General features: G+C 37.6%; 1 protein-coding gene across 1 annotated transcript in view; it reads left to right on the top strand.

The window, feature by feature from the left end:
• Window positions 1-10,127, top strand: part of LOC139392849 (rho GTPase-activating protein 8-like) — a 33,354-nt gene extending 23,227 nt beyond the window's left edge. Inside the window, exons 8-13 of the mRNA XM_071141156.1 lie at window positions 253-363; window positions 498-571; window positions 1,344-1,421; window positions 3,058-3,186; window positions 5,473-5,576; window positions 9,881-10,127. Of these exons, the coding sequence (XP_070997257.1) occupies window positions 253-363; window positions 498-571; window positions 1,344-1,421; window positions 3,058-3,186; window positions 5,473-5,576; window positions 9,881-10,078 (694 nt within the window). The 3' untranslated portion in view covers window positions 10,079-10,127. The remainder of the gene's footprint in view (window positions 1-252; window positions 364-497; window positions 572-1,343; window positions 1,422-3,057; window positions 3,187-5,472; window positions 5,577-9,880) is intronic.
• The last annotated feature ends 13,217 nt before the right edge of the window (window positions 10,128-23,344 follow it).

Raw genomic sequence — 23,344 nt, 5'->3', positions numbered from 1 at the left:
AATCAACTTAGTGTATGTAAATGTCTGATCCACTGGATTTGTGATACAGTGAATTATAAGTGATATAATCTGTAAACAATTGTTGGAATAATTACTTCTGTCATGCACAAGGTAGATGTCCTAACAGACTTGCCAAAACTATAGTTTGTTAACAAGAACTTTGTGGAGCGTTTGAAAAACGAGTTAATGACTCCAATCTAAGAGTATGTAAACTTCTGACTTCAACTGTACATGACCATGTATTTACTACAGGCATGATGAGAGGCTGCAGGCGGCCCAGAAGGGAGGTCTGCACCCCTCATCTAAGACTCCTCCCCCCAGACCTCCTCTGCCCACTCAGCAGTTTGGAGTCAGCCTGCAATAGTGAGTATTTTAACTGAGTCCCCTTTAATCGTCCCCCCCCCCCCTTAGCCGCTCCATATTTCCACCATGGTTATGCCAACTAATATGATGTTCCATACTGCAAGCCTACTGAACTAGACGTGTTCTTTTCCCAGTATTGCTGAGAAGAACCAGGGAGTTATGATCCCTCCTGTGATGTCCCAGACTGTGGCTTATCTCAAAGACAAAGGTAAGAAGATAGGAGCTGTCTGATAGGACCTTGGATCAGGTACAGGACCTCTACAGTAATAGTTGTTGAGGTAGGAGCTGTCTGATAGGACCTTAGATCAGGTACAGGACCTCTACAGTAATAGTTGAGGTAGGAGCTGTCTGATAGGACCTTGGATCAGGTACAGGACCTCTACAGTAATAGTTGTTGAGGTAGGAGCTGTCTGATAGGACCTTGGATCAGGTGCCAGACCTCTACAGTCATAGTTGTTGAGGTAGGAGCTGTCTGATAGGACCTTGGCTCAGGTACAGGACCTCTACAGTAATAGTTGAGGTAGGAGCTGTCTGATAGGACCTTGGATCAGGTACAGGACCTCTACAGTAATAGTAGTTGAGGTAGGAGCTGTCTGATAGGACCTTGGCTCAGGTACAGGACCTCTACAGTAATAGTTGAGGTAGGAGCTGTCTGATAGGACCTTGGCTCAGGTACAGGACCTCTACAGTAATAGTTGTTGAGGTAGGAGCTGTCTGATAGGACCTTGGATCAGGTACAGGACCTCTACAGTAATAGTTGTTGAGGTAGGAGCTGTCTGAAAGGACCTTGGATCAGGTACAGGACCTCTACAGTAATAGTTGTTGAGGTAGGAGCTGTCTGATAGGACCTTGGATCAGGTACAGGACCTCTACAGTAATAGTTGTTGAGGTAGGAGCTGTCTGAAAGGACCTTGGATCAGGTACAGGACCTCTACAGTAATAGTAGTTGAAGCCTTTCACTCCCTCCCACCTCTCCTCAGGCCTCCAGACAGAAGGTATCTTCAGGAGGTCCGCTCGTGTTCAGCTCATCAAGGACGTCCAGAAGCTCTACAACCAGGGTGAGATGGAACCTTTATAACCTCCATAATAACTTGTATAACCTCCATAATAACCTCCATAATAACCTTTAGAACCTCCATAATACCCTCTATAACCTACATATTAACTTGTATAACCTCCATAATAACCTTTAGAACCTCCATAATACCCTCTATAACCTCCTTATTAACTTTTATAACCTCCATAATATTCTTCATAATAACATTTATAAGCTCCTATTAGCTCTACAACCAGGGTGAGATGGAACCTCTATAACCCCCATAATAACCTTTATAACCTCCATAATAACCTGTATAAGCTCTACAACCAGGGTGAGATGGAACCTCTATAACCTCCATAATAACCTTTATAACCTCCATAATAACCTTTATAGCCTCCATAATAACCTTTATAACCTCTTAGCTCTACAACCAGGGTGAGATGGAACCTGTAACCTCCATAACAACCTTTATAACCTCCATAATAACCTTTATAGCCTCCATAATAACCTTTATAACCTCTTAGCTCTACAACCAGGGTGAGATGGAACCTGTAACCTCCATAACAACCTTTATAACCTCCATAATAACCTTTATAAGCTCTACAACCAGGGTGAGATGGAACCTCTATAACCGCCATAATAACCTTTATAACCTCCATAATAACCTTTATAACCTCCATAATAACCTTTATAGCCTCCATAATAACCTTTATAACCTCTTAGCTCTACAACCAGGGTGAGATGGAACCTGTAACCTCCATAATAACCTTTATAACCTCCATAATAACCTTTATAAGCTCTACAACCAGGTTGAGATGGAACCTCTATAACCTCCATAATAACCTCTATAACCTCCTATAAGCCCTTTAACCAGAGGTAGAGGAGCTGGAACTCTGAGCCCCGCCAGAGGCGGGGGTCTCCCGGGGCCAGAGGCGCGGGTCTCCCGGGGCCAGAGGCGGGGGTCTCCCGGGGCCAGAGGCGGGGCTTTTATCTCTCACTACCAGGAAGCAGAGATCAATAATAATCCAGATCAACCTCCATCTCCTCTGTCTCAGATGACATCACACCACAGCCCCATGTCCCCCCCAGACTTCTGTTGACTGCAGCAGGCCAGCAGACTGAGTTTCCTTGAGTCAAACCACGTACTGTCTGACAACATGTAGAATCTGTTGACTGCAGCAGGCCAGCAGACTGAGTTTCCATGAGTTAAACCACGTACTGTCTGTTGACTGCAGCAGGCCAGCAGACTGAGTTTCCATGAGTCAAACCACGTACTGTCTGACAACATGTAGAGTCTGTTGACTGCAGCAGGCCAACAGACTGAGTTTCCATGAGTCAAACCACGTACTGTCTGACAACATGTAGAATCAATCAACCACACACTAGATACAGTACAGAGAGAGATTTGTAGAAAACATGACAATTATAACAATCTATGATTCCATTTCAATAGTTTGAATGTAGCGTTTGCGTCAGGGTTGTCCACGGAATGGTTTTACTCTGGACTCAGACATCCGCTGTGCTCAGTATTGATAAAGAAGTCCAATGGCCGCCATCAGTCAGAGGATGAATCTGTGGTCCAGGTTTTTAGGTCTCTGTCTCTCCTCCTCCTCAGGGAAGCTCAGTCTGTTATCAGGTCTATCTCCCCTCCTCAGGGAAGCCAGTGGTGTTCGAGCAGTACGGAGACATCCACGTGCCTGCTGTGATCCTGAAGACCTTCCTCAGAGAGCTTCCTGAACCTCTGCTCACCTTCCCCCTCTACCACCAGATACAGGACGTAGTCCGTAAGTGCATGTGCCGAGGCTTCAGCTCAGCAGGCTAAACACAGGCCAAACACAGGCCACGGGTCCAATACAATGCCTTTTTCCTACAGAGTTCTCTGTCGGCATCGTTCACACGCCCTCTTAAGCCTTAGCTCCACCCATCTCTTTAAAATGTCACATGACGGCGGCTCTCTCTCGTCGTCGGCGGCTCTCTCTCGTCGTCGGCGGCTCTCTCTCGTCGTCGTCGGCGGCTCTCTCTCGTCGTCGTCGGCGGCTCTCTCTCGTCGTCGTCGGCGGCTCTCTCTCGTCGTCGTCGGCGGCTCTCTCTCGTCGTCGTCGGCGGCTCTCTCTCGTCGTCGTCGGCGGCTCTCTCTCGTCGTCGTCGGCGGCTCTCTCTCGTCGTCGTCGGCGGCTCTCTCTCGTCGTCGTCGGCGGCTCTCTCTCGTCGTCGTCGGCGGCTCTCTCTCGTCGTCGTCGGCGGCTCTCTCTCGTCGTCGTCGGCGGCTCTCTCTCGTCGTCGTCGGCGGCTCTCTCTCGTCGTCGTCGGCGGCTCTCTCTCGTCGTCGTCGGCGGCTCTCTCTCGTCGTCGTCGGCGGCTCTCTCTCGTCGTCGTCGGCGGCTCTCTCTCGTCGTCGGCGGCGGCTCTCTGTCGTCGGCGGCGGCGGCTCTCTGTCGTCGGCGGCGGCGGCTCTCTGTCGTCGGCGGCGGCGGCTCTCTCTCGGCGGCGGCGGCGGCGGCTCTCTCGTCGTAGACGGGAGTTTGTACCTTCAGACATGTGAAATGGTTCTAAATGGGAACACTGTCTAGCCGGCACGCAGGGCAGCTGAATCAAGAGCACCTCCCTCAAACAGAGCAGCACCAATAGAATAATAGAAAAGGGGGGTCTATAGATGGACTTCCCCCATGTAACCATGGAGACGTGGGGTTCCAACCATTTGAACGTTAACAGTTCATCAGTACCCATATTATCCCTTATCTCAGCCAATCATGGAAAGCCATGGAGCATCCTGTATTTTTCCTTATAACTCAGTGCTTTCTCCTTGGCTGAACTGGGCTCCATTATGTAACACTGGAATTCATATCTCCAGATCCCAGACCAGTCTCCTTGGCTGAACTGGGCTCCATTATGTAACACTGGAATTCATATCTCCAGATCCCAGACCAGTCTCCTTGGCTGAACTGGGCTCCATTATGTAACACTGGAATTCATATCTCCAGATCCCAGACCAGTCTCCTTGGCTGAACTGGGTTCCATTATGTAACACTGGAATTCATATCTCCAGATCCCAGACCAGTCTCCTTGGCTGAACTGGGCTCCATTATGTAACACTGGAATTCATATCTCCAGATCCCAGACCAGTCTCCTTGGCTGAACTGGGCTCCATTATGTAACACTGGAATTCATATCTCCAGATCCCAGACCAGTCTCCTTGGCTGAACTGGGCTCCATTATGTAACACTGGAATTCATATCTCCAGATCCCAGACCAGTCTCCTTGGCTGAACTGGGCTCCATTATGTAACACTGGAATTCATATCTCCAGATCCCAGACCAGTCTCCTTGGCTGAACTGGGCTCCATTATGTAACACTGGAATTCATATCTCCAGATCCCAGACCAGTCTCCTTGGCTGAACTGGGCTCCATTATGTAACACTGGAATTCATATCTCCAGATCCCAGACCAGTCTCCTTGGCTGAACTGGGCTCCATTATGTAACACTGGAATTCATATCTCCAGATCCCAGACCAGTCTCCTTGGCTGAACTGGGCTCCATTATGTAACACTGGAATTCATATCTCCAGATCCCAGACCAGTCTCCTTGGCTGAACTGGGCTCCATAATGTAACACGGGAATTCATATCTCCAGATCCCAGACCAGTCTCCTTGGCTGAACTGGGCTCCATTATGTAACACTGGAATTCATATCTCCAGATCCAAGACCACTGTGAAGTAGGAACCTGCATCAATATACACATTTAACGGCTCTACTGTGAAGTAGGAACCTGCATCAATATACTAATTTAACGACTCTACTGTGAAGTAGGAACCTGTATCAATATACTAATTTAACGACTCTACTGTGAAGTAGGAACCTGTATCAATATACTAATTTAACGACTCTACTGTGAAGTAGGAACCTGTATCAATATACTAATTTAACGACTCTACTGTGAAGTAGGAACCTGTATCAATTGCCCAACTTCCTGAAGTGGGTCACATATGAAACAGACCGTGGTGACCCGGTGTATCTGAATCAGAAAGAGAACCTCAACGTGTGATGTGTGACGTACAGCTTGTTGTTCCAGGAGTGGAGAGCAGTCTACGAGTGACCACCTGTAAACACATCCTAGAGAGACTACCAGAACACAACTACATGGTGTTGAAGTACCTGCTCTGCTTCCTGAACATGGTAACAACACCGCACGGCAACACACAACACCACACGGCAACACACACCAACATGACACAACACCGCACGGCAACACACAACACCGCACGGCAACTCACACCAACATGACACAACACCGCACGGCAACACACAACAACATGACACAACACCGCACGGCAACTCACACCAACATGACACAACACCGCACGGCAACACACAACACCGCACGGCAACTCACACCAACATGACACAACACCGCACGGCAACACACAACAACATGAAACAACACCGCACGGCAACACACAACAACATGACACAACACCGCACATCAACTCACACCAACATGACACAACACCGCACGGCAACACACAACAACATGACACAACACCGCACGGCAACACACAACAACATGACACAACACCGCACGGCAACACACAACACCGCACGGCAACACACAACAACATGACACAACACCGCACGGCAACACACAACACCGCACGGCAACTCACACCAGCATGACACAACACCGCATGGCAACACACAACACCGCACGGCAACTCACACCAACATGACACAACACCGCACGGCAACACACAACATCATGACACAACACCGCACGGCAACACACAACAACATGACACAACACCGCACGGCAACACACCGCACGGCAACACACACCAACATGACACAACACCGCACGGCAACACACAACAACATGACACAACACCGCACGGCAACACACAACAACATGACAACACCGTACGGCAAAACACAAGAACATGACACAACACCGCACGGCAACACACAACAACATGACGCAACACCGCACGACAACACCGCACGGCAACACACAACCACATGACGCAACACCGCACGGCAACACACAACATGACAACACCGTACGGCAAAACACAAGAACATGACACAACACCGCACGGCAACACACAACAACATGACGCAACACCGCACGACAACACCGCACGGCAACACACAACCACATGACGCAACACCGCACGGCAACACACAACAACATGACGCAACACCGCACGGCAACACACAACAACATGACGCAACACCGCACGGCAACACACAACACCGCACGGCAACACACAACACCGCACGGCAACACACAACCACATGACGCAACACCGCACGGCAACACACAACACCGCACGGCAACACACAACCACATGACGCAACACCGCACGGCAACACACAACACCGCACGGCAACACACAACAACATGACACAACACCGCACAACAACATACAACACCGCACGGCAACACACAACCACATGACACAACACCGCACGGCAACACACAACACCGCACGGCAACACACAACCACATGACGCAACACCGCACGGCAACACACAACCACATGACACAACACCGCACGGCAACATACAACACCGCACGGCAACACACAACCACATGACACAACACCGCACAACCCCTCAGAACACCGCACGGCAACACACAACAACATGACGCAACACCGCACGACAACACCGCACGGCAACACACAACCACATGACACAACACCGCACAACCCCTCAGAACACCGCACGGCAACACACAACAACATGACGCAACACCGCACGACAACACCGCACGGCAACACACAACCACATGACACAACACCGCACAACCCCTCAGAACACCGCACGGCAACACACAACAACATGACGCAACACCGCACGACAACACCGCACGGCAACACACAACCACATGACACAACACCGCACGGCAACACACAACACCGCACGGCAACACACAACCACATGACGCAACACCGCACGGCAACACACAACCACATGACACAACACTGCACGGCAACATACAACACCGTACGGCAACACACAACCACATGACACAACACCGCACAACCCCTCAGAACACCGCACGGCAACACACAACAACATGACGCAACAACGCACGACAACACCGCACGGCAACACACAACCACATGACACAACACCGCACAACCCCTCAGAACACCGCACGGCAACACACAACAACATGACGCAACACCGCACGACAACACCGCACGGCAACACACAACCACATAGTGCTGAAGTACCGCTCTGCTTCCTGCTCATGATCAGAACCACATTAAAACACCATTATCCTTCTATCATGTTCAACAGGCTGTACGGCTGATGTTCTGTCTCCACAACACAACTGATGTTCTGGCTCTACACCACAACACCACAACACAACTGATGTTCTGGCTCCACACCACAACACACCACAACACAACTGATGTTCTGGCTCTACACCACAACACACCACAACACAACTGATGTTCTGGCTCTACACCACAACACACCACAACACAACTGATGTTCTGGCTCTACACCACAACACACCACAACACAAATGATGTTCTGGCTCCACACCACAACACAACTGATGTTCTGGCTCCACACCACAACACAATAACTTCTCAAATGGCTTTGTTCTACATATGAAGACAGACTCTTTACACAATGTAATGTCCGTAAGATGAGACATCTCAAAGGGCTTTGTTCTTCATATGAAGACAGACTCTTTACACAATGTAATGTCCTTAAGATGAGACATCTCAAAGGGCTTTGTTCTTCATATGAAGACAGACTCTTTACACAATGTAATGTCCTTAAGATGAGACATCTCAAAGCCCACTGAATAAATATTGCTGAAAATGACAGTTTTGTTTTTGTCTGTTAAACCAAATGCACAGCTATATGAATGCCGTGTAGACATTTTAGAAAAGGCCTGACCAACAAAAACAGACCACTACAATAATAGTCCACTGTTGAGAGAAATCAAACCCACTTCCCCCTTTTTCTCCCATGTGAAATGCTGAGGTTTCAATAGGTTTCAATGTAGAGAAAACCCCTCTCTCTCCGTTCACACTGACCTTTAACTAACCAACCTTAGCCAGAACTAACCCACAAGGCCTCAGACAGGACGGCTGGAGATGTGTCCCTAACAGAACCCTGGCCCCTATATAGTGCACTGCCTTTGACCAGGGCCCCATAGGGAATAGGGGAGCCATTTGGGATGAGGGCTTGCTCTGATCCAGATTGTAAGGACTCCCAGGGCTATGTTTAAAGTTCTCCAGGAGACAGACTAATGCTTCACTCTCTGAGACTTTACATTCACTTCCCATGCTGATGTTAATATAATGCTGCTTGTCTGGAACGTTGCAGGTTCATATGGTGACACTGTATTAGACTGTATCATCTAGTCCGATCTCTCCTGGGTTCCGTTAGACACATTATCACACCGGGCCGAGAGGGGACTGGTTATCAGACTGGGCCGAGAGGGGACTGGTTATCAGACCAGGGGACTGGTTATCAGACTGGGCCGAGAGGGGACTGGTTATCAGACCAGGGGACTGGTTATCAGACCGAGCCAAGAGGGGACTGGTTATCAGACCGGGCCGAGAGGGGACTGGTTATCGGACCGGGCCGAGAGGGGGCTGGTTATCGGACCGGGCCGAGAGGGGGCTGGTTATCGGACCGGGCCGAGAGGGGGCTGGTTATCGGACCGGGCCGAGAGGGGGCTGGTTATCGGACCGGGCCGAGAGGGGGCTGGTTATCGGACCGGGCCGAGAGGGGGCTGGTTATCGGACCGGGCCGAGAGGGGGCTGGTTATCGGACCGGGCCGAGAGTGGGCTGGTTATCGGACCGGGCCGAGAGGGGGCTGGTTATCGGACCGGGCCGAGAGGGGGCTGGTTATCGGACCGGGCCGAGAGGGGGCTGGTTATCGGACCGGGCCGAGAGGGGGCTGGTTATCGGACCGGGCCGAGAGGGGGCTGGTTATCGGACCGGGCCGAGAGGGGGCTGGTTATCGGACCGGGGGACTGGTTATCGGACCGGGGGACTGGTTATCGGACCGGGGGACTGGTTATCGGACCGGGCCGACGGGTTATCGGACCGGGCCGACGAGGTCAGGATCATACTCTATGATCCTTCTGACAGGTTGAATAGCAGGCGGTCTGTTTGGTCAGGATCGTACTCTGACAGGTTGAATAGCAGGCGGTCTGTTTGGTCAGGATTGTACTCTGACAGGTTGAATAGCAGGCAGTCTGTTTAGTCAGGATTGTACTCTGACAGGTTGAATAGCAGGCAGTCTGTTTAGTCAGGATCGTACTCTGACAGGTTGAATAGCAGGCAGTCTGTTTAGTCAGGATCGTACTCTGACAGGTTGAATAGCAGGCAGTCTGTTTAGTCAGGATCGTACTCTGACAGGTTGAATAGCAGGCAGTCTGTTTAGTCAGGATCAAGTGTAAACACTTTCTCTCTCCCTCTTCCCCTCCCTCCTCCTCCTCCAGGTCTCTCAGCAGAGTATCATCAACAAGATGTCTCCCTCCAACCTGGCTTGTGTGTTTGGTGTCAATCTGTCCTGGCCTTCTCAGGGCTCTGTCTCTCTGACATCTCTAACACCGCTCAACATCTTCACTGAGATCCTTATAGAACATTACCATACAGTCTTCAGCTCCCGCTGCCCACAAGCAGAGGTACTGCCCTGATACCAGCCCCGACACCAGCCCCGACACCAGCCCCGACACCAGCCCCGACACCAGCCCCGACACCAGCCCCGGGACCAGCCCCGACACCAGCCCCGATACCAGCCCCGGTACCAGCCCCGGTACCACCCGATACCATTCCCGGTACCAGCCCCCGATACCAGCCCCGGTACCAGCCCCGGTACCACCTGATACCAGCCCCGGTACCAGCCCCGGTACCACCTGATACCAGCCCCGGTACTACCTGATACCAGCCCCGGTACCACCTGATACCAGCCCCGGTCCCAGCCCCGGTACCAGCCCCGGTACCACCTGATACCAGCCCCGATACCAGCCCACCACCGTACGGACAGGCTCCACTGCACAGCCCAACACCCAGCTACTCAACCCAACAAAACAGACACGCTGTGATTGTCTACTGGGATGACCTGTTTTTGAAGAATGTCCCCAACCACCTGTTGCTGCTGAAACAAGATGGCTCCCAGAATCTGTTCCTTTTCTTTCTCCTGTGACATAATCCAGTTTGTTTTGGTGCATAACTTACTGACTTTATTGGCCCCATGGGGACATGTTGATACAGTGTCATGTAAACATTTAAAGTTTAAATACAAAACAAAATTGACAAAACAACTTTCATAACAGTTACATACCAATAAAAACATGTTTTTAAAGACTAGCCTGCTGGCCTTACTGAGTCTATAGGAACATTAGCCTGCTGGTCTTACTGAGTCTATAGGAACATTAGACTGCTGACCTTACTGGGTCTATAGGAACATTAACCTGCTGGTCTTACTGAGTCTATAGGAACATTAGCCTGCTGGCCTTACTGAGTCTATAGGAACATTAGCCTGCTGGCCTTACTGGGTCTATAGGAACATTAACCTGCTGGCCTTACTGAGTCGATAGGAACATTAACCTGCTCGCCTTACTGAGTCTATAGGAACATTAGACTGCTGGCCTTACTGAGTCTATAGGAACATTAGCCTGCTGGCCTTACTGAGTCTATAGGAACATTAGCCTGCTGGTCTTACTGAGTCTATAGGAACATTAACCTGCTGGCCTTACTGAGTCTATAGGAACATTAGCCTGCTGGCCTTACTGAGTCTATAGGAACATTAGCCTGCTGGCCTTACTGAGTCTATAGGAACATTAGCCTGCTGGTCTTACTGAGTCTATAGGAACATTAGCCTGCTGGCCTTACTGAGTCTATAGGAACATTAGCCTGCTGGCCTTACTGAGTCTATAGGAACATTAGACTGCTGGCCTTACTGAGTCTATAGGAACATTAGCCTGCTGGTCTTACTGAGTCTATAGGAACATTAGCCTGCTGGTCTTACTGAGTCTATAGGAACATTAGACTGCTGACCTTACTGAGTCTATAGGAACATTAACCTGCTGGTCTTACTGAGTCTATAGGAACATTAGCCTGCTGGTCTTACTGAGTCTATAGGAACATTAGCCTGCTGGCCTTACTGAGTCTATAGGAACATTAGCCTGCTGGCCTTACTGAGTCTATAGGAACATTAACCTGCTGGCCTTACTGAGTCTATAGGAACATTAGCCTGCTGGCCTTACTGAGTCTATAGGAACATTAGCCTGCTGGCCTTACTGAGTCTATAGGAACATTAGCCTGCTGGCCTTACTGAGTCTATAGGAACATTAGCCTGCTGGTAGTAACAGAGGTCTATACTGCCCCCTACTGTAGTAACAGAGGTCTATACTGCCCCCTACTGTAGTAACAGAGGTCTATACTGCCCCCTACTGTAGTAACAGAGGTCTATACTGCCCCCTACTGTAGTAACAGAAGTCTATACTGCCCCCTACTGTAGTAAGATGTCTATACTGCCCCCTACTGTAGTAACAGCAGAGGTCTATACTGCCCCCTACTGTAGGAACAGCAGAGGTCTATACTGCCCCCTACTGTAGTAACAGAGGTCTATACTGCCCCATACTGTAGTAACAACAGGTCTATACTGCCCCCTACTGTAGTAACAGAGGTCTATACTGCCCCCTACTGTAGTAACAGAGGTCTATACTGCCCCATACTGTAGTAACAACAGGTCTATACTGCCCCCTACTGTAGTAACAGAGGTCTATACTGCCCCCTACTGTAGTAACAGCAGCGGTCTATACTGCCCCCTACTGTAGTAACAGCAGAGGTCTATACTGCCCCCTACTGTAGTAACAGAGGTCTATAGTGCCCCCTACTGTAGTAACAGCAGAGGTCTATACTGCCCCCTATTGTAGTAACAGCAGAGGTCTATACTGCCCCCTATTGTAGTAACAGCAGAGGTCTATACTGCCCCCTACTGTAGGAACAGCAGAGGTGTAGGTATCCTGATAAATAATAGCACTCCCTTATCCCAGCACACAGACCAAGGATGTTTTCTAATATTGAATTGTACCCTACGTGGTGAAAAATACACCTTGATTTCATTATATATCACACCAGGGGCAGATCTGTGGGTTTTAGCTAGAATTCAAGCAATATTAGATTAAATCCAGACAGGAAGTAGTCTTTCAGCAGGTGAGCCACATCATACATTAGATGAAATCCAGACAGGAAGTAGTATTTCAGCAGGTGAGCTACATCATACATTAGATGAAATCCAGACAGGAAGTAGTATTTCAGCAGGTGAGCCACATCATACATTAGATGAAATCCAGACAGGAAGTAGTATTTTAGCAGGTGAGCCACATCATACATTAGATGAAATCCAGACAGGAAGTAGTATTAGGGCAGGTGAGCCACATCATACATTAGATGAAATCCAGACAGGAAGTAGTATTAGGGCAGGTGAGCCACATCATACATTAGATGAAATCCAGACAGGAAGTAGTATTTCAGCAGGTGAGCCACATCATACATTAGATGAAATCCAGACAGGAAGTAGTATTTCAGCAGGTGAGCCACATCATACATTAGATGAAATCCAGACAGGAAGTAGTATTAGGGCAGGTGAGCCACATCATACATTAGATGAAATCCAGACAGGAAGTAGTATTAGGGCAGGTGAGCCACATCATACATTAGATGAAATCCAGACAGGAAGTAGTATTAGGGCAGGTGAGCCACATCATACATTAGATTAAATCCAGACAGGAAGTAGTATTAGGGCAGGTGAGCCACATCATACATTAGATGAAATCCAGACATGAAGTAGTATTAGGGCAGGTGAGCCACATCATACATTAGATGAAATCCAGACAGGAAGTAGTATTTCAGCAGGTGAGCCACATCATACATTAGATGAAATCCAGACAGGAAGTAGTATTAGGGCAGGTGAGCCACATCATACATTAGATGAAATCCAGACAGGAAGTAGTATTAGGGCAGGTGAGCCACATCATACATTAGATGAAATCCAGACAGGAAGTAGTATTAGGGCAGGTGAGCCACATCATACATTAGATGAAATCCAGACAGGAAGTAGTATTAGGGCAGGTGAGCCACATCATACATTAGATGAAATCCAGACAGGAAGTAGTATTAGGGCAGGTGAGCCACATCATACATTAGATGAAATCCAGACATGAAGTAGTATTAGGGCAGGTGAGCCACATCATACATTAGATGAAATCCAGACAGGAAGTAGTATTTCAGCAGGTGAGCCACATCATACATTAGATGAAATCCAGACAGGAAGTAGTATTAGGGCAGGTGAGCCACATCATACATTAGATGAAATCCAGACAGGAAGTAGTATTAGGGCAGGTGAGCCACATCATACATTAGATGAAATCCAGACAGGAAGTAGTATTAGGGCAGGTGAGCCACATCATACATTAGATGAAATCCAGACAGGAAGTAGTATTAGGGCAGGTGAGCCACATCATACATTAGATGAAATCCAGACATGAAGTAGTATTAGGGCAGGTGAGCCACATCATACATTAGATGAAATCCAGACAGGAAGTAGTATTTCAGCAGGTGAGCCACATCATACATTAGATGAAATCCAGACAGGAAGTAGTATTAGGGCAGGTGAGCCACATCATACATTAGATGAAATCCAGACAGGAAGTAGTATTAGGGCAGGTGAGCCACATCATACATTAGATGAAATCCAGACAGGAAGTAGTATTAGGGCAGGTGAGCCACATCATACATTAGATGAAATACAGACAGGAAGTAGTATTAGGGCAGGTGAGCCACATCATACATTAGATGAAATCCAGACAGGAAGTAGTATTTCAGCAGGTGAGCCACATCATACATTAGATGAAATCCAGACAGGAAGTAGTATTTCAGCAGGTGAGCCACATCATACATTAGATGAAATCCAGACAGGAAGTAGTATTAGGGCAGGTGAGCCACATCATACATTAGATGAAATCCAGACAGGAAGTAGTATTAGGGCAGGTGAGCCACATCATACATTAGATGAAATCCAGACAGGAAGTAGTATTAGGGCAGGTGAGCCACATCATACATTAGATGAAATCCAGACAGGAAGTAGTATTAGGGCAGGTGAGCCACATCATACATTAGATGAAATCCAGACAGGAAGTAGTATTTCAGCAGGTGAGCCACATCATACATTAGATGAAATCCAGACAGGAAGTAGTATTAGGGCAGGTGAGCCACATCATACATTAGATGAAATCCAGACAGGAAGTAGTATTAGGGCAGGTGAGCCACATCATACATTAGATGAAATACAGACAGGAAGTAGTATTAGGGCAGGTGAGCCACATCATACATTAGATGAAATCCAGACAGGAAGTAGTATTTCAGCAGGTGAGCCACATCATACATTAGATGAAATCCAGACAGGAAGTAGTATTTCAGCAGGTGAGCCACATCATACATTAGATGAAATCCAGACAGGAAGTAGTATTAGGGCAGGTGAGCCACATCATACATTAGATGAAATCCAGACAGGAAGTAGTATTAGGGCAGGTGAGCCACATCATACATTAGATGAAATCCAGACAGGAAGTAGTATTCGGGCAGGTGAGCCACATCATACATTAGATGAAATCCAGACAGGAAGTAGTATTAGGGCAGGTGAGCCACATCATACATTAGATGAAATCCAGACAGGAAGTAGTATTTCAGCAGGTGAGCCACATCATACATTAGATGAAATCCAGACAGGAAGTAGTATTAGGGCAGGTGAGCCACATCATACATTAGATGAAATCCAGACAGGAAGTAGTATTAGGGCAGGTGAGCCACATCATACATTAGATGAAATCCAGACAGGAAGTAGTATTAGGGCAGGTGAGCCACATCATACATTAGATGAAATCCAGACAGGAAGTAGTATTAGGGCAGGTGAGCCACATCATACATTAGATGAAATCCAGACAGGGAGTAGTATTAGGGCAGGTGAGCCACATCATACATTAGATGAAATCCAGACAGGAAGTAGTATTTCAGCAGGTGAGCTACATCATACATTAGATGAAATCCAGACAGGAAGTAGTATTAGGGCAGGTGAGCCACATCATACGTTAGATTGACAGATGTAGCAATAAAAAATGCAAATTCAAGGCAACTCCAAAGAGGTGAAATATTTTCATTTCTACAAATAATCTACAGGATACCTAGAAATGGACTATTCCCAACTACAAAAATACTACAATTTCTCTCAAATAAAATATATTCAACAATTTACAATTTATTTTTTATTTTAAAAGCATTCGACAATTTACTGGGCAAAAAAATATATATTTCCAGGTGATATCAGATCATTCTCCAGTATCATGTTTAATTACACCAATAGAAAATACACTTGGAGAATGACAGAATATGGAGAATGAACAGAAGGCATCTTTAAGACCCTTACATGTATTAAAAACTAAAACAACTTTACCATTATGTAGACATAGAGGTAAAAGATAACCCCCAGTAATATGGGATGCTTTTAAGGCTTACATTAGGGGAATTACAATTTCATACTCGTTATATCTGAGCTAGTGATTTATTTTTCTTTCATTTCTATCTTAGAAAAAGTCCATAAAGCTTTACAAGGTAAAGAAGAAAAAAACATCTCGCCTTGCTGTTTAGATTTGTTGTTTTTCCCTATTTGTTAATTTTGTTGTGGGGTGGTGGTGGTTAGGGGGTGGGGAGTGGAGGGTTTTTGCTGAATGTGATGTAAATGTTGAACGGCTTCACTGCAGGTAGATTGTATGTTTTAACATTTCATAAAATAACATAAAATAACATCTGAACTTCAGCAGGAATATCATGTTTTACTGTTTAAATGAAGCATAGTACTTCATGGTACATAAACTCGGTAGACACCTTGCAGCCCACAAAATGAATACACTCCAGTTATGAAGTATTTTTATATAGTATTTTTATATAGTATTTTTATATAGTATTTTTATATAGTATTTCTATATAGTATTTCTATATAGTACATTTATATAGTATTTTTATATAGTATTTTTATATAGTATTTTTATATAGTACATTTATATAGTATTTTTATATAGTATTTTTATATAGTACATTTATATAGTATTTTTATATAGTATTTTTATATAGTACATTTATATAGTATTTTTATATAGTATTTTTATATAGTACATTTATATAGTATTTTTATATAGTACATTTATATAGTATTTTTATATAGTACATTTATATAGTATTTTTATATAGTATTTTTATATAGTATTTTTATATAGTATTTTTATATAGTATTTTTATATAGTACATTTATAGTTTTTAAGATTAATTATTTTGAAACAACAATGCAATTAATGAGCCACCGGACAGCTGATGAAACTGATTATTTCTGTCTGTAATGTTTGTGGGGGGGAAAACTCATTCTGATTGGCTGGGCTCTTCAGTGGGTGGCCCTGGCTGCCAAGTGGGTGGTCCTTTGCCCCCCCCCCCCCCCCCCCCCCGAGGCCCACCCATGGCTTGTGCCCCTGCCCAGTCATGTGAAATCGACAGATTAAGACCTAATCAATTTATTTCAATGGACTGATTTCCTTCATATGAAGTGTAACTCAGTAAAATCGTTAATTGTTGCGTTTTATGTTTTATATATGTTGGTCACAACTTAAAAGAAGGGGCTTGGATCAGAAAACCCGGTCAGTATCTGGTGTGACCGCCATTTGCCTCATGCAGCGTGACACATCTCCTTCGCATAGAGTTGATCAGGCTTTTGATTGTGGCCTGTGGAATGTTGTCCCCACTCCTCTCATTGGCTGTGCGAAGTTGCTAGATATTTGGCGGAAACAGGAACACGCTGTCGTACACGTAGATCCAGAGCATCCCAAACATGCTCATTGGGGTGACATGTCTGGTGAGTATGCAGGCCATGGAAGAACTGGGACATTTTCAGCTTCCAGGAATTGTGTACAGATCCTTGCGACTTGGGGCCGTGCATTATCATGCTGAAACATGAGGTGATGGAGGATGAATGACACAACAATGGCCCTCAGGATCTGTGCATTCAAATTACCATCAATAAAATGCAATTGTGTTTGTTGTCCGTAGCTCATACCTGCCCATACCATAACCCCACCGAGGGCTGTTTATGTCCCCAGCACAAGGTGCACCTGTGTAATGATCAGTAATCAGCTTCTTGATTATGCCATTGTCTTATTACTACTTATTGAAAACACGTGCTGGTACCAAGAGCGGAAACTATGAGGCAAAACAAACCACCTCTGGTCCTCTAATGGAGTAATAAAACAGTTTGTCATCTTCAAAATAACATCCTTCGTGGTGTTGCCATAGCAACGTAACATTTATCTTCATTTTTTTTTTTCTCACCTTTATTTCACCAGCTAGGCCAGTTGAGAACAAGTTCTCATTTACAACTGCGACCTGGCCAAGATAAAGCAAAGCAGTTCGACACAAAAAACAACAACACAGAGTTACACATAGAATAAACAACAACACAGACTTACACATGGAATAAACAAACATACAGTCAATAACACAATAGAGAAAGTCTCTATATACAGTGTGTGCAAATGAGGTAAGATTAGGGAGGTAAGGCAATAAATCTCCCCTGCACAATGACACGGTCCTGTTTGGATACACTAGTTCAGGCTCAACTACTGTAGGTCTCCATGTGTCCTAGGGTCTACTGTAGGTGTCCATGTGTCCTAGGGTCTACTGTAGGTCTCCATGTGTCCTAGGGTCTACTGTAGGTCTCCATGTGTCCTAGAGTTTACTGTAGGTCTCCATGTGTCCATGTGTCCTAGGGTCTACTGTAGGTCTCCATGTGTCCTATGGTCTACTGTAGGTCTCCACGTGTCCTAGGGTCTAATGTAGGTCTCCATGTGTCCTAGGGTTTACTGTAGGTCTCCATGTGTCCATGTGTCCTAGGGTCTACTGTGGGTCTCCATGTGTCCTAGGGTCTACTGTAGATCTCCATGTGTCCTAGGGTCTACTGTAGGTCTCCATGTGTCCTAGGGTCTACTGTAGGTCTCCATGTGTCCATGTGTCCTAGGGTCTACTGTGGGTCTCCATGTGTCCTAGGGTCTACTGTAGATCTCCATGTGTCCTAGGGTCTACTGTAGATCTCCATGTGTCCTTTATATAAATATAAATAAAATATAAATATAAAAATAATATAAATATAAATATAAATATAAATATAATATACATATAATATAAATATAATATAAATATAAATAAAATATAATATACATATACAATAAATATAAATATAAATATAATATACATATAAATATAATATAAATATAAATATAATATAAATATAATATAAATATAAATATAATATAAATATAATATACATATAAATATAATATAAATATAAATATAATATACATATAATATAAATATAAATATAATATACATATAATATAAATATAATATAAATATAATATAAATATAATATAAATATAATATAAATATAAATATAATATAAATATAAATATAATATAAATATAATGTAAATATAAATAAAATATAAATGTAAATATAATATACATATAATATAAATATAATATACATATGAATATAATATAAATATAAATAAAATATGAATATAAATATAATATACATATAAATATAAATATAATATACATATAATATAAATATAATATAAATATAAATAAAATATAAATATAAATATAATATACATATAAATAAAATATAAATATAAAAATAATATAAATATAAATATAAATATAAATATAATATACATATAATATAAATATAATATAAATATAAATAAAATATAATATACATATACAATAAATATAAATATAAATATAATATACATATAAATATAATATAAATATAAATATAATATAAATATAATATAAATATAAATATAATATAAATATAATATACATATAAATATAATATAAATATAAATATAATATACATATAATATAAATATAATATAAATATAAATATAATATACATATAATATAAATATAATATAAATATAATATAAATATAATATAAATATAAATATAAATATAATATACATATAATATAAATATAATATACATATAAATATAAATAAAATATAAATATAAATATAATATACATATAAATATAACATAAATATAAATAAAATATAAATATAAATATAATATACATATAAATATAAATATAAATATAAATAAAATATAAATATAAAAATAATATAAATATAAATATAAATATAAATATAATATACATATAATATAAATATAATATAAATATAAATAAAATATAATATACATATACAATAAATATAAATATAAATATAAATATAATATACATATAAATATAATATAAATATAATATAAATATAATATAAATATAAATATAATATAAATCTAATATACATATAAATATAATATAAATATAAATATAATATACATATAATATAAATATAAATATAATATACATATTATATAAATATAATATAAATATAAATATAATATACATATAAATATAATATAAATATAAATAAAATATAAATATAAATATAATATACATATAATATAAATATAAATATAATATACATATTATATAAATATAATATAAATATAAATATAATATACATATAAATATAATATAAATATAAATATAAATAAAATATAAATATAAAAATAATATAAATATAAATATAAATATAAATATAATATAAATATAATATAAATATAATATAAATATAAATATAAATATAATATACATATAATATAAATATAATATAAATATAATATAAATATAAATATAAATATAAATATAATATACATATAATATAAATATAATATAAATATAAATAAAATATAATATACATATACATAAATATACATATAATATAAATATAATATACATATAAATATAATATAAATATAAATATAATATAAATATAATATAAATATAATATAAATATAATATAAATATAAATATAATATAAATATAAATATAATATACATATAAATATAATATAAATATAAATATAATATAAATATAAATATAATATAAATATAATATACATATAAATATAATATAAATATAAATATAATATACATATCAATATAATATAAATATAAATAAAATATAAATATAATATACATATAAATATAATATAAATATAATAAAATATAAATATAAATATAATATACATATAAATATAAATATAATATACATATAAATATAATATAAATATAAATATAATATACATATAATATACATATAATATACATATAAATATGATATAAATATAAATAAAATAAAATATAAATATAAATATAATATACATATAAATATAATCTAAATATAAATATAAATATAAATATAATATAAATATAATCTAAATATAAATAAAATATAAATGTAAATATAATATACATATAATATAAATATAATATACATATAAATATAATATAAATATAAATAAAATATAAATATAAATATAATATACATATAAATATAATATAAATATAATATAAATATAATATAAATATAATATAAATATAGTATATACATATAATATAAATATAATATACATATAAATATAATATAAATATAAATATAATATACATATAAATATAATATAAATATAAATAAAATATAAATATAATATAAATATAAATATAAATAAAATATAATATACATATACAATAAATATAAATATAAATATAAATATAATATACATATAAATATAATATAAATATAATATGAATATAAATATAATATAAATATAATATAAATATAAATATAATATAAATATAATATACATATAAATATAATATAAATATAAATAAAATATAAATATAAATATAATATACATATAAATATAAATATAAATAAAATATAAATATAAAAATAATATAAATATAAATATAAATATAATATACATATAATATAAATATAATATAAATATAAATAAAATATAATATACATATACAATAAATATAAATATAAATATAAATATAATATACATATAAATATAATATAAATATAAACATAATATAAATATAATATAAATATAATATAAATATAAATATAATATACTTATAAATATAATATAAATATAAATATAATATACATATAATATAAATATAAATATAATATACATATAATATAAATATAATATAAAGATAATATAAATATAAATATAATATAAATATAAATAAAATATAAATATAATATAAATATAAATATAATATAAATATAAATATAATATAAATATAATATAAATATAAATAAAATATAAATGTAAATATAATATACATATAATATAAATATAATATACATATAAATATAATATAAATATAAATAAAATATAAATATAAATATAATATACATATAAATATAATATAAATATAAATAAAATATAAATATAAATATAATATACATATAAATATAAATATAAATATAAATAAAATATAAATATAAAAATAATATAAATATAAATATAAATATAAATATAATATACATATAATATAAATATAAATATAAATATAAATATAATATACATATAAATATAATATAAATATAAATATAATATAAATATAATATAAATATAATATAAATATAAATATAATATAAATCTAATATACATATAAATATAATATAAATATAAATATAATATACATATAATATAAATATAAATATAATATACATATAATATAAATATAATATAAATATAAATATAATATACATATAAATATAATATAAATATAAATAAAATATAAATATAAATATAATATACATATAAATATAAATATAAATATAAATAAAATATAAATATAAAAATAATATAAATATAAATATAAATATAATATACATATAATATAAATATAATATAAATATAAATATAATATACATATAATATAAATATAATATAAATATAATATAAATATAATATAAATATAAATATAAATATAATATACATATAATATAAATATAATATACATATAAATATAAATATAAATAAAATATAAATATAAATATAATATACATATAAATATAACATAAATATAAATAAAATATAAATATAAATATAATATACATATAAATATAAATATAAATATAAATAAAATATAAATATAAAAATAATATAAATATAAATATAAATATAAATATAATATACATATAATATAAATATAATATAAATATAAATAAAATATAATATACATATACAATAAATATAAATATAAATATAAATATAATATACATATAAATATAATATAAATATAATATAAATATAATATAAATATAAATATAATATAAATCTAATATACATATAAATATAATATAAATATAAATATAATATACATATAATATAAATATAAATATAATATACATATTATATAAATATAATATAAATATAAATATAATATACATATAAATATAATATAAATATAAATAAAATATAAATATAAATATAATATACATATAATATAAATATAAATATAATATACATATTATATAAATATAATATAAATATAAATATAATATACATATAAATATAATATAAATATAAATATAAATAAAATATAAATATAAAAATAATATAAATATAAATATAAATATAAATATAATATAAATATAATATAAATATAATATAAATATAAATATAAATATAATATACATATAATATAAATATAATATAAATATAATATAAATATAAATATAAATATAAATATAATATACATATAATATAAATATAATATAAATATAAATAAAATATAATATACATATACATAAATATACATATAATATAAATATAATATACATATAAATATAATATAAATATAAATATAATATAAATATAATATAAATATAATATAAATATAATATAAATATAAATATAATATAAA

This window comes from Oncorhynchus clarkii, chromosome 33 (assembly GCF_045791955.1).
Source record: "Oncorhynchus clarkii lewisi isolate Uvic-CL-2024 chromosome 33, UVic_Ocla_1.0, whole genome shotgun sequence".
NCBI lineage: Eukaryota > Metazoa > Chordata > Actinopteri > Salmoniformes > Salmonidae > Oncorhynchus > Oncorhynchus clarkii.
This window is presented reverse-complemented; position numbering and strand designations above follow the sequence as displayed.